The sequence below is a fragment of the Anabrus simplex genome, chromosome 2, assembly GCF_040414725.1.
Source record: "Anabrus simplex isolate iqAnaSimp1 chromosome 2, ASM4041472v1, whole genome shotgun sequence".
NCBI lineage: Eukaryota > Metazoa > Arthropoda > Insecta > Orthoptera > Tettigoniidae > Anabrus > Anabrus simplex.
In genome coordinates, this window is record NC_090266.1 from 115,035,988 (window position 1) to 115,050,475 (window position 14,488).

At 41.9% G+C, this 14,488-nt stretch overlaps 1 protein-coding gene across 1 annotated transcript in view; it reads left to right on the forward strand.

Annotated features, from left to right (window-relative positions):
• Positions 1–8,290: 8,290 nt before the first annotated feature.
• LOC136863459 (myb-related protein A) overlaps positions 8,291–14,488 on the forward strand; it is a 289,002-nt gene continuing 282,804 nt past the window's right edge. Inside the window, exon 1 of the mRNA XM_068226482.1 lies at positions 8,291–8,676. Coding sequence (XP_068082583.1) covers positions 8,633–8,676 — 44 coding nt within the window. The 5' untranslated portion in view covers positions 8,291–8,632. The remainder of the gene's footprint in view (positions 8,677–14,488) is intronic.

Here is a 14,488-nt window from a genome sequence, read left to right on the forward strand (position 1 = left end):
GTGCCAGTAAATCTACCTACACGAGACTGGCGTATTTGAGCACCTTGAAATACTACCGGACTGAGCCGGGATCGAACCTGCCAACTTGAGCTCAGAAGGACAGTGCACTAGCGTCTGCCACTCAACCCGGCAGTGAGTATAAATGAGTATTGGATTAAGAGAAAAGAGAATTTACCTTTCAATCCTCATGTTTTATTTTAAGGAAACCGTGTTCCAGTTCTTGTTGCAGTCAACCTGACTTCACAAATCAAAATCAAATTAGTCACTACTGATCTGCATTTAGGGTAGTCGCCCAAGTGGGGTGGCGGATTCCCTATCTGTTGTTTTCCTAGCCTTATCTCAAATGATTGCAAATAATTTGGAAATTTATTGAACATCTCCGAAGCCTCCGTGGCTCAGGCGGCAGCGCGCCGGCCTCTCACCGCTGGGTTCCGTGGTTCAAATCCCTGTCACTCCATGTGAGATTTGTGCTGGGCAAAGCGGAGGTGAGACAGGTTTTTCTCCGGGTACTCCGGTTTTCCCTGTCATCTTTCATTCCAGCAACACTCTCCAATGTCATTTCATTGCATCTGCCATTCATTTGTCATTGCCCCAGAGGAGTGCGACAGGCTTCGGCAGCCGGCACAATTCCTATCCTCGCCGCTAGATTGGGGCTTCATTCATTCCATTCCTGACCCGGTCGTATGACTGGAAACAGGCTGTGGATTTTCATTGAACATCTCCCTTGGTAAGTTATTCCATTCCCTAACAGCCCTTCCTATAAAGGAATATTTGCCGCAATTTGCCCTTTTGAATTCCAACTTTATCTTCATATTGTGATATTTAATACTTTCAAAGACATCACTCAAACTTACTCGTCTACTAATGTCATTCCACGCCATCTCTCTACTGACAGTTCGGAACATACCACTTAGTCGAGCAGCTCGTCTCCTTTCTCCCAAGTCTTCCCAACCCAAACTTTGCAACATTTTTGTAACGCTACTCTTTTGTCGGAAATCACGCGGAACAAATCGAGCTGCTTTTCTTTGGATTATGTCCAGTTCTGGAATCAAGTATTACTTATGAGAGCCCCATACACTGGAACCATACTGAAACTGGGGTCTTACCAGAGACTTATATGCCATCTCCTTTACATCCTTACTACAAATCCTAAATACCCTCATAACCATGTGCAGAGTATTGTACCCTTTATTTACAATCCCATTTATGTGATTACTCCAATGAAGATCTTTCCTTATATTAACACCTAGGAAATTGCAATGATCCCCATAAGAAATTTTCACCCCATCAACGCAGTAATTAAAACTGAGAGGACTTTACCTATTTGTGAAACTCGCAACCTGAATTTTAACCCAGTTTATCATCATGCCATTGCCTACTGTCCATCCCACTACATTATCGAGGTCATTTTGCAGTTAAAAAAAAATAAATGAAATGGCGTATGGCTTTTAGTGCCGGGAGTGTCCGAGTAAAAGTTCGGCTCGCCAGATGCAGGTCTTTTGATTTGACGCCCATAGGCGACCTGTGCGTCGCGAAGAGGATGAAATGATGATGAAGAAGACACTTACACCCAGCCACCGTACCAGCGAAATTAACCCATTAAGGTTAAAATTCTCGACCCTGCTGTGAATCGACCCCGGGACCCCTGTGGCCAAAGGCCAGCACGCTAACCATTTAGCCATGGAGCCGTACCATTTCGCAGATACCGAGCTCGATAGCTGCAGTCGCTTAAGTGTCGCCAGTATCCGTTATTCGGGAGATAGTGGGTTCGAACACCACTGTCGGCAGCCCTGAATATGATTTTCCGTGGTCTCCCATTTTCATACCAGGCAAATGCCGGGGTTGTACCTTAAATAAGGCCACGGCCGCTTCCTTCCAATTTCTAGGCCGTTCCCATCCCATCGTCGCCATAAGACCTATCTGTGTCGGTGCGACGTAAAGCAAAAAAAAAAAAAAAAGAGTTGATCTTCAGTGGAAACACCTTTCCCAAACCCGAACTGCCTTCTATCAAACCAGTTATTAATTTCGCAATCATGTCTAATATAATCAGAAATAATGCTTTCCCAAAGCATACATGCAATGCATAGCAACGTATTGAGGACTGATTACATTTAGTTTGATCCCAAACAACATCGATGGAACTTTATTAGTCCTCAGATGCGACCGATGCAATTGGATAAATTTACATGCACTTCATTTACAGAACACTTATCGAGCGTGGCCGTGCGTATTAGCGCGCTGCGGCTGTGCGGCCATGCTCTCTACATTGGGGAGACGAGTTTGTTGGAATCCCAATGTGGGCTGTCCTGAAAACGGCTTTCTTTACTTTCCCATTCTCACCTCCAGGCAAATGCCGGGACAGTTCCTATTCATAGGCCACAGCCGATTCCTTCCTCCTGCATACCCAGTTTCATTCGCTATCATTCATTTCATTTTCATTGGCTCCTTAACTGAGATTGGCGGCAGGAAGGGCATCCGGCCGTAAAACAAGTTTCATCATTAACCACCCAAATATCAACTTTATGTTTGTGTCTCCTGTCCCTGGTAGTTTCTTAGATGGATATTAAAAGGGCAATCCTTGTGACAGAAAGAGAAAAGTACTTTTACAAGATTAAAGACGAATTATAATGCACGAAAACAAAGATAGAGTAATTAGGCACTTCGTAAGTTTTCCAGAAATGACAGCATATTCACATCGTTTTAGGTCTACAAAAATCAACTGTTATGCGAGTAATATCCCTATCAGATTGCGTGAAGTCATCACCAGAATCATCAAAAATGACCTCCTCATCAGTATTATCAATAGCATCGGTGACATCTCACTCTGTAACCGTTTCGAACTGCACAAAGCTATCTCTTTCTGGAAGCAAACGCCACAATACCGATGCCGTCGAACAGCAAGATACGGCTTTGAATGAGGAGAAATGAAGATAAAGTGTACACCATATCCCGATGAAAAATTATGTCCTAGTATGGTCCTTTCAACACGACACCTACTCGGAAGATCTGTATTGTTACATAATTGGCATAAGAACTAATCTTGCAATTTCACGTCGTAATATAGAAATATGCATTTTAGAAAATGTTTTCAGCTTACTGAAGAGAAGTCAGAACAGTATTTATACTTCCCTCTTGTTCAATCTATGATTGCAGTCAATCTCTGTTGTAAATAAATAAATTTCGTGTGGCTATTTCTAGCCGAGTGCAGCCGTTGTAAGGCAGACCCTCTGATGAGGGTGGGCGGCATCTGCCATGTGTAGGTAGGTAACTGCGTGTTATTGTGGTGGAGGATAGTGTTATGTGTGGTGTGTGAGTTGCAGGGATGTTGGGGACAGTACAAACACCCATCCCCCGGGCCATGGGAATTAACCAATGAAGGTTAAAATCCCCGGCCCGGCCGGGAATCGAACCTGGGACACTCTGTACCGAAGGCCAGTACGCTGACCATTCCGTGAGTCGGACAAGTATCTATTTTAATAGATCAGAACTACAAGGAATAATCGAAAAAAAATAATTGAAATGCAGTTACATGAAGAATAGTTTGGTTTCAAGAGTGGAGGATCAGTAGTGCAGCCGTTTTCATTATGGACCAGAATATGAAAAAGCATTGGAAGTATAGGGAGGATAAATGATAGAGACACTTATTAATTTAGAAGAACGTCTATGATAGTGTTTCAAAAGGGAATGTTTGGTAAACTTTGGATGAGAGAAGTACAGGCAAGGAGAAAATAAATATATTATGGTAGAATAAATGTATTTCAAATGCTATAGTTGTGTAAGGAAGTAACCATTGTTGTTTCTAATAGTAATGCACGAGGGAGCAAAATCAGCAAATCGAGGTACATAATAATAATAATCGTATGGCCTCAGCTACTGTGTGCAGACATTTCGATTTGACGCCATCTGGCTGTCTGCTCGTCAATTTCGACGTTCCGTTTTACTCTAGGTCCGTTCAAATCGCATAAATCGAGGTACATGATTGAAGACAACACTCTTTGCTGGTGGAAAGAACTTTAAAAAACCGTCAAAAGGAACTAATGGGAATGTTAAAGAATGAAGGATGAGAATCAGTGCGGAGGAAAGCATGATAATGGCTAGGGAGGGGAAGGGAGGGGGTGGGGAATCAGACACAAATTACTTTTTTTTTTTTTTTTTTGGCTATTTGCTTTACGTCGCACCGACACAGATAGGTCTTACGGCGACGATGGGACAGGAACGGCCTAGGAATGGGAAGGAAGCGACCGTAGCATTAATTAAGGTTCAGCCCCAGCATTTGACTGGTATGAAAATGGGAAACCACGGAAAAGCATCTTCATGCTGCCGACAGTGCGATTCGAACCCACTATCTCCCGGATGCGAGCTCACAGATGCGCGCCCCTAACCGCACGGCCAACTCGCCCGGTCAAATACATTAAATTGGCGGAGAACAGTAAGTATGTTACTGAGAAATTAATTAATAGAGTACTGAGGACTGCAAATGGAAATCAACACTTAAATAAATACAAGTCGGGTGTTCTCTCTGTCACGTAGTACACAATATTGTATGGAACAAAGGTATACCATTATCCCCTACCCCCATGGCACTACAGCCCTTGAAGGGCCTTGGCCTACCAAGCGACCGCTGCTCAGCCCGAAGGCCTGCAGATTACGAGGTGTCGTGTGGTCAGCATGACGAATCCTCCCGGCCATTATTCTTGGCTTTCTAGACCGGGGCCGCTATCTCACCGTCAGATAGCTCCTCAATTCTAATCACGTAGGCTGAGTGGAACTTGTACCAGCCCTCAGGTCCAGGTAAAAATCCCTGACCTGACCGGGAATCGAACCTGGGGCCTCCGAGTAAGAGGCAGGCACGCTACCCCTACACCACGGGGCCGGAGGTAAACCATTATAGTCTAAGAAAATTATTACCTATTACGTCATGCGCGCTGGGATGAGTGGCTCAGACGCAAGAAGTTGGCGCGTTCGATCCCGACGCAGTCCGGTGGTATACTTGAAGGTGCTCAAACATGCCAACCTTGTGTGGGCAAATATACAAGCAAGTAAAAGATTTCCCGTGGGACAAAATTTCGGCACACCGGCATCTCCGAAAACCGTAAAAGTGACTAGTGGAATGTAAAATCTACAGTATAACATTATTATCATCATCATCATCATCTGTTTACCCTCCAGGTTCGGCTTTTCTCTCGGACTCAGCGAGGGATCCCACCTCTACCGCCTCAAGGGCAGTGTCCTGGAGCTTCAGACTCTTGGTCGGGGTATACAACTGGGGAGGATGACCAGTACCTCGCCCAGGCGGCCTCACCTGCTATGCTGAACAGGGGCCTTGTGGAGGGATGGGAAGATTGGAAGGGATAGACAAGGAAGAGGGAAGGAAGCGGCCGTGGCCTTAAGATAGGTACCATCCCGGCATTCGCCTGGAGGAGAAGTGGAAAACCACGGAAAACCACTTCCAGGATGGCTGAGGTGGGAATCGAACCCACCTCTACTCAGTTGACCTCCCGAGGCTGAGTGGACCCAGTTCCAGCCCTCGTACCACTTTTCAAATTTTCGTGGCAGAGCCGGGAATCGAACCCGGACCTCCGGGGGTGGCAGCTAATCACGCTAACTACTACACCACAGAGGCGGACTATAACATTATTATTATTATTATTATTATTATTATTATTATTATTATTATTATTGTACGGCTCCATGGCTAAATGGTTAGCGTACTGGCCTTTGGCCACAGGGGTCCCGGGTTCGATTCCCGGCAGGGTCTGGAATTTTAACCATACCTGGTTAATTTCGCTGGCACGGGGGCTGGGTGTATGTGTCGTCTTCATCATCATTAAGTCTTCATCACGACGCGCAGGTTGCCTACGGGTGTCAAATCAAAAGACCTGCTTATTATTATTATTATTATTATTATTATTATTATTATTATTATTATTATTATTATCATGTCCGACTCGTTGGCTGAATGGTCAGCGTACTGGCCTTCGGTTCAGAGGGTCCCGAGTTCGATTCCCGCCTGGTCGGGGATTTTAACCTTCATTGGTTAATTCCCATGGCCCGGGGGCTGGGTGTTTGTACTGGCCCCAACATCCCTGCAACTCACACACCACAAATAACACTATCCTCCACCACAATAACACGCAGTTACCTACACATGGCAGATGCCGCCCACCCTCATCGGAGGGTCTGCCTTACAACGACTGCACTCGGCTAGAAATAGTCACACGAAATTATTATTATTATTATTATTATTATTATTATTATTATTATTATTATTATTATTATTATAGAGCAAGTTGACCGTGCGGTTATGGCCGCGCAGCTGTGAGCTTGCATTCGGGAGCTAGTTGGTTCGAATATTACCGTCGGTAGCCCTGAAGATGTTTTTTCCGTGGTTTCCCATTATCGCATCAGGCAAATGCTGGGCTGTACCTTAATTAATGCCACGGCCGCTACCTTTCCAATCCTGGCCCTTTCCCTTCCTTCCGTCGCCGAAAACCGTCGATGTGTTGGTGCGACGTTAAACATGTAGCATAATTATTATTACTTGCGCAGCTAGACAGTTACCGAGACAAAGAAGGATGAAAATTGAATGCAGACAGCTGAGATAAGTATGTAACGGTAGACATGGAAAATAATAAAAGTGGAAAGATTAAGTGCTTGTTTCACGTCGCACTCACTCATCGAAGGTTTTCGGCGACGGAAGGACGGGAAAGGGCTAGGACTAGAAAGGTATCAGCCGTGGCCTTAATTAAGGTACAGCCTGGCGTGAAAATGGGAAACCACGGAAAAACATCTTCAGAGCTGCCGACGTGGGATTCGAATCCATTATCTATCGAATGCAAGCTCACAGCTGTACGACCCTTAGCGCACGGCCAACTCCCTCGGAAAAGTGTAAAATGGAGAGAAAGAGATTGTAAACATATAGACGAAGAAAGAAGGAAAAATCAAGCTATTAAATTTAAAAAAAAGAGATGCCGGAGAAGACCCGGATTACAACAATGGTTGGATGTAATTAAACAAAGCATAAGGCAACGGGACCTGGACTGAAACACGGTGACGGATGGGGAGCAGAGGAGTGAGAGAGAGATAGAGAGAGAGGTTAAAATGAAGAAGAACTGTATCTGCCTCGACCCGGCTGCATATGTTTAATGGAAAATTATGATGATCAGTTATAATAAGACAAAAGTCTGTCTTTTGTCTCCAGACACTTAAAAGAAATAACCACGACTACCGACTACCACCATAGCACCGCAGTCGGTTAATCATTGCTATTGTTTGTAAGATTCCCCCCCCCCCCCTTTAGTGCAGCTGCCTTAATGGGTCTTGGCCTGCCAAGATATTGCTGCTCAGTCCGAAGATCTGCAGACTGTGAAGTGACGCATGGTCAGCATAACGAATTCTCTCGGCCGCTTCGTGGTTTTGTGGTTTTCTAGACTGGGGCCGCAATCTCACCATCAGATAGAATTGTAATCACATAGGCTGCGTGGGCTTCGAACCAGCCCTCAGATGCAGGTAAAACACCCTAACCTGGCCGGGAATCGAATCTGCAGCCACCTGGTAGCAGACTCGCTACCCCTAGATCGCTACCCCTCTGTAACTAAGGTAGTACCGGCAGGTTCAAATCTTGGTTGAGGTCAGTGACAAATGAGATTGTTAAAATGAGATAAATTATATCGTCAAACGACTTAGGTTCGAAATACATTGAACAGTTTCATAATAAATTTAAATTATAATTAATTTTGAGAATCGTTGTAGAGAAAGGATTTACTGTTAGTTTCCAAGATTATTCTTGCATTGAACTGGGGAGCGTTTCTTACAGGCTAAAAATACTTAAGAGAGCAATTTTCAACATTAGTGTAGGTGTTAAATTATATACATTTTTTTCCATTTATTTCTGCTTAAAATGTCTGTATTCAAAGAACTCCAGTTTTTTTTTTTTTGTTTTTTTTTTTTTTTTTTTTAGGGCGAGCACCTGAGAGCCCCAGGGCGAAATCTATACTCCTTCACTCACCTGTTTCCGAGAAATGACGATGAATCCGAAAAGTCTCTGGTTCTACACTGGCGGGGGAAAAACTCGAGCTACAAGTACTGAAATATTTATGACATTGAGCACGAGTCCTTTTCGGTAACGAGAGGATACTTTGCATGGGACATTTTGTACATTACTTTTTCATTAGTAATTTCAATTAGGTAAAATTTTCTTAGCTGTATAGTTTAGAGATAATATGCAAAATATGTAGGCAAACAAAGCTAAAGTGAAAAGAAAGACTGTGAAATAAATTTCCCCGAGAGCGCATTCTGGTGAGCTGTGAAATGTACGAGCTGGAATTAGTTGGGTAAGGTTGGCTAACTGGTTTAGTGAGGCACCGACGCCATATTTGACATTTCTGTTGTCGGCTGTCGGCGCCAAAACAATCCCGGTGGGGCCATATTGCGGGGTGTTAAAGAGAACTATATTCCCTGCTAATTTGATTAACGGTGAACTAACTTTTGTGCTTAATTTGTGAGTGTGTATTTGTTTACTTTCTGGTGTTAAATCGTTCGCGTGTATTGTGAGGTGGTCACACCACAATGATGAGAGAATTAATGCCGGCTGAACACACCATTTGGCAGTTCTGAGTGTTTTCCGGGTGTTATGCTGGTTGGACGCACTATGTCAGTGAACAAGGAAATGACTGGGTAAGTAACCAGCAGGTTCCCAGGCCTTTATACATTTCTTTCTGTTTGTTATGTAGTTATTACGGCAGCTGTCACATCCGTAGACCAGCAGACAACTTAATTTCTGTTGTGTACATAAAACACGGGGTTCCTCTATGTGTGATTAAAGTACATAAATACATCTTTGTTATAGAGTGTTACGCCTTTCACTGTTCAGTCTGCAAGCCTCCGTGAATTCACTAAATACCTCCACAATCCTATAGGCTATTTGCAAACAGCTTTTTCGTTCATTCAGTCCCATACACCTTATCTTTAAATCATTAGGAACTGAGTCTAACCATCGTCCTATTGGTGTCCCACTACTTCTCTTACCGTCAATGACAGTACGTTATTCTCCTAGGTAGTCTGTTCTCATCTATTCTCCTTACTGACCCCACCACAAAAGCCAGTTTGTGTGTACTGGTTTATTCCTCAAGTTCATTCCTAACATAGCCTTGATCTCATTCCGAATACCCTCCCGCCATTGTTCCCATCTCTTTGTTTTTTGGGAGATAGTGGTTTCGAACCCCACTCTCGTCAACCATGAAGATGGTTTTCCATAGTTTCTCAATTTCACACCAGGCAAATGTTGGTGCTGTACCTTAATTAAGGCCATGGCTGCTTCCTTCCCATATGAATAAGTTATCCTGAGTCTCCCAGCTTTCACTCTCGTACTACAGTCATTAAGATAGTTTCAGCCGAGAGGTGATATCTTTCTTACTGAGCGCCGTTGACCACAGTTGTGAGCTCACTGCATTAGCTTTGCTGCACCTTTAGTTTCTCTTAGTATACCTGTTATGTGAGGAGAATACACATCCAGAGCACTTGAATTGTTCCACTTGGTCCAGTTTTGTGTTTTCTACCTGGCATTCATTCCTCTACTGTGAACAATAACCGTGAATGATTGGAGGCTTGTCTAATCCAAGTAAATAATATGAATCAGAAACTCATTCTTCCATCAGTTATTACTTTGGCCCAATTTTCACCATAAACACCTATATTGCTGGTAATAAACTACTACTCCTAATATCTTTTCCCCTGGTACTCTGTCAGTATGCCTTCTCTGGATCTACAAAATGTAAACATAACTGTCTGTTCCTCTTGTAGCATTTTTCATTTACTTGGCACAAACAGAAATTCTGGCCCTACAGCCCCTGTGTGGTCTGAAACCGCACAGGTTTTCATCCAACTTACTTTCAACCAGTGATTGCATCCTCTTTTCCTAAGTGCTGGTGTGCACTTTGAGCGGTATACTGATCAGTGAAATACCTCGATAGATGTTGCAATTCTTCCTGTTCCTTATGGATAGGTGCAATTATTGCTTTTGTGCAATTAGAAGGTAACTTCCTCGCATTCTGTGCTAACCCTGTTAATCTGTGAAACTGCCATTCATTAAGCTCATATTTAAACTGAATTATATGATTTTATCATTCATAATTAATTAAATAAATTTTCCTTTTTAGTAAGCTGTTCGTAAAGAGCCTCCGTGGCTCCGACGGCAGCGCATCGGCCTCTCACCGCTGGATACCATGGTTCAAATCCCGGTCACTCCATGTGAGATTTGTGCTGGACAAAGCGGAGGCAGGACAGGTTTTTCTCCGGGTACTCCGGTTTTCCCTGTCATCTTTCATTCCAGCAACACTCTCCATTATCATTTCATAGCATTTATCACTCATTACTAAATCACCTTGGGAGTGGCGACCCCATTGTAATAACAGCCTATATATGTTTCATTCATTTCATACCTGATCCGGTCAATGACTGGTAAACAGGTTGTAGGTTTTCATTTTCAGTAAGCTGTTCGTAAAACTCAATAAGGTTTGGAGCTATGTTGGTCGAATGGATGTTAGGTTACCTATGAGAATAATAGATTCGGGCATGGAGGGTGAAAGAAGCAGAGGGTGACCAAGGCCGATGACAGCTGGACTTGGATTTTGATGATCTCAAGATAAGACTTGTAGAATTAGACAAAACCACATTGGACATTGGTGTATGAAAATAGAGGGCAGGGTTATATGAACGAATTGGATACACAAAATGGCACTGTAATATTTGTCCCAAATGGAAGATAATAATTGCTTTCACTCAAAGTGTAAATCTGCGGTAAATTAAGAAATATCTAAAATATTATTATAATATTTATAAGTCCACCTGTTCAATACAATTTGTAAATTAAGAAATACCGTCGTTACTAGAGAAATATATATATGTACTTACGGGCTGTAGACACAACTCCTTTGTGTTGCATTCCGCTGCCCGTGCCGTCTTTTGTTTCTTTCTTGAGGTCCAGGGCTAACACCGACGAATGGGAGTGCTATGTCTGTGAATTCTCATTATCTTTGTCCATATGACTAGCATGGGCAGTTCATACAGCAAAATAGCATGATCCCTGGACCAATAAATATATCATTTAATGAATGAGTTAGGGCACAAAATGAATGAACAACATGAAGAAAACAACACCTTATTAATTCGAACAACTTCAGTGAGCAAAGACATTACACACGAAAATGTTGGACAAACAACACACATACGGAAGCGCTGCGACGAAGCAGAAGGAAGTAAAGGAGAGAGCACATTTGTCTCTGGTGAGACCCCAACTAGAGTATGGGACCCTCACCAGGATTACTTGATTCAGAAACTGGAAAAAATCCAAAGAAAAGCAGCTCGATTTGTTCTGGGCGATTTCCGACAAAAGAGTAGCGTTACAAAAATGTTGCAAAGTTTGGGCTGGGAAGACTTGGGAGAAAGGAGACGAGCTGCTCGACTAAGTGGTATGTTCAACAACAATAAAGGTGTTTTAATTGAATCCACCTATTCAGTACTTTTATTTTCACTTATAGTGGTTACATAAACAGACTATCAGTTAAATGGGACATGTTTCGCCCTCAATTAAGGGTATCTTCAGCCTAAAAACAATAATCAAGAGTACAACTAATATTAAATGTGGAAGTTAAAAGTTTAGCCAGTTATTAAAATTCGGGACATAAAGATGGTAATGGAAACACTGTCAATGATTAAACTTTAATCTTGTCGGAGACTAAAACTTCTTCCATTAAAATTCTAATTAAAACAGTTCATTTAAAATGTTAGTGGAATACCAAAGTGGAAATAATATAAAGCCAACGACATGAGGGCGTGAACACAAGCGTAAACATGATTGTCATAAATACAATATGTCTGAGGTGGCTGATGAAATTCGTGAGCATAAAGTGAGACAGAAGCATCACTTGAAAAATTGTAGAAGTGGCCCTTAACACCGGTAGGTAATACTATTGGCTGAAACCTTGTCAGGAAATGTCAGTCGATACTGAAATAATGTTTTCTGTAAGAGAAGGAAAAGATGAATTAAGAAGTTGAACGTAAGGAGAGACTTCGGATTACATAATTTGAAACAGATGAGGACTTACATGTTAGTTGAAAGTTATTTGTTATCTACTGTTGTGTTGGTTGCTGCCCTTCTGTTGGCTGTGAGTCTCATGTTATAACTGTGCTGCAGAGGCGGCAGTGGACTCGGAGGGGACTGTTTTAATTAGAATTTTAATGGAAGAAGTTTTTATCTCCGACAAGATTAAAGTTTAATCATTGACAGTGTTTCCATTAGCATCTTTATATATTGTATCATTTTTCACTTTTTTATGTCCCGAATTTTAATAACTGGCTAAACTTTTAACTTCCACATTTAATATTAGTTGAACTCTTGATGATTGTTTTTAGGCTGAAGATGCCCTTAATTGAGGGCGAAACATGTCCCATTTAACTGATAGTCTGTTTATGTAACCACTAGAAGTGAAAATAAAAGTATTGAATAGGTGGATTAAATTAAAACACCTTTATTGTTGTTGAACTCTAAATTTTTCAATACGGACCAAAAATGAGATTTATAACATGTAATAAGTGGTATGTTCCGAGCTGTCAGTGGAGAGATGAGTGAATTTATAATACCAATATAAATGGTCCGTTATTGGACATTATAAATTTTCCAGCTAACTCATTCCTGGTTGTCCAATAACGGACCATTTATATTGGTATTATAAATTTACTCATTCGGAACAAATATTTCAGATTCCCTATGGGAATCAACATCTATATCATCTGATGGCCAAGCAGGCATCAATTTTTGATAATGAGACAAAGTATCTCATAGTGCATTGGCACTGCCGGTGGCTACAATTAGCCTACGCAGTGGCCCCCCCCCCGTGTGCACTAGCCATCGTCTTGGTAGGTGTGCTAGGTACCAACTGATGAGCCCAGCCTAGCACATGAGGGCGAAACGCTGGCAACCAGGAATGAGTTAGCTGGAAAATTTATAATGTCCAATAACGGACCATTTATATTGGTATTATAAATTTACTCATTCGGAACAAATATTTCAGATTCCCTATGGGAATCAACATCTATATCATCGTTAAGCAACTAGCAAAAAAAAAAAAATTACAACATAGCAGTAGAAGAATTGAACGGTTGCACTGGTCGTTTGTTTGTATTTTTTGCAAAACCAAATACTACATTCGAGAGATAGCGGGTTCGAATCCCAATGTCGTCAGTTCTGAAGATGGTTTTCAGTGGTTTCTCATTTTCACACCAGGCAAATGCTGGGGCTGTACCAAAATTAAGGCCACAGCCACTTCCTTCCAACTCCTAGGCTTTTCCTATCCCATCGTCACCATAAGACCTATATGTGTCGGTGCAACTTAAAGCCACTAGCAAAATTAAAAAAAAAAACACAAATACTGGTACATCTGGGTTTAGTTCTCAGTTTCCTGTCAATAAACAAAGCAGTAATTGCTGCAAATTTCCTCACCTACTGATTAAGAAAGGCCTGTCACCTGAATAATGTTTCATAAAATATTTGTGGGTCATTGACCTCATTGTTTGGCCCCTTAAATTAGCAGTCGTCATTAAAATATTCATGAAAATAATAAGATATTTGTGACAAATAGCAAGCATAACAAGGAGCAATTCAAGATAAAACATGTAGAACTAGACAAAACCACATTTGACAATGCTGTATGAAAATACCGGTAGAGGAGAGTACAGCAGCTTAGTGTATTCAGAGGCTGTGCAGTTTGGGTGTTATAGCTGTGAACTTGCATTCGGGAGATGATGGATTTGAATCCCACCGTCGGCAGCCCTGAAGATGGTTTTCTATAGTTTCCCCATTTTTACACCAGGCATATGTTGGGGCTGAACCTTAATTAAGCCGGTGGCATGGTCGCTACTTTCCCATTCTTAACCCTTTCCCATCCTTGCTTCACCGAAAATCTTCGATGTGTTAGTGCAACGTTAAACCATTAGCAATTTCTTCACCTGTTATGAAAATTACTGAGCTTGTTCAGTATGTTAGGGAAAGTAATCTATCTCATGTAAATGCATATGCAGTGAAGTTAAAAAATATGCCTGTGGAACTTGAAATGAGCAGAAACAAACAGTGACAGAACGTTTGTTGTACCTATTATGAAGTTACATTGGCCATTTAACGTGGTATATTATAGCAGTATATACTTGTAAATATACTACAGAATCATGGTTTTAATTATGTGCCTGCTAGGAATAAAGGACAGTTCCAGTCATGTGAGCATTTTCAGACCCTGAAAGGTATTTACTTGAATGGAAATCTATCTGGAAGGAAAAGAAAGTACAATGCCGAGCATGATTAGTGCAATGGTTCAGCTGATGTTTGAATCCTGTTGGACCCTGGGATGAAACCGTTAATTGTAAAATAATGCATCAAGAAGGGCATCCAGACTCAAGCCCTGATCAAACCCAAAATGATCGAGTGTTGCTCTAGCGA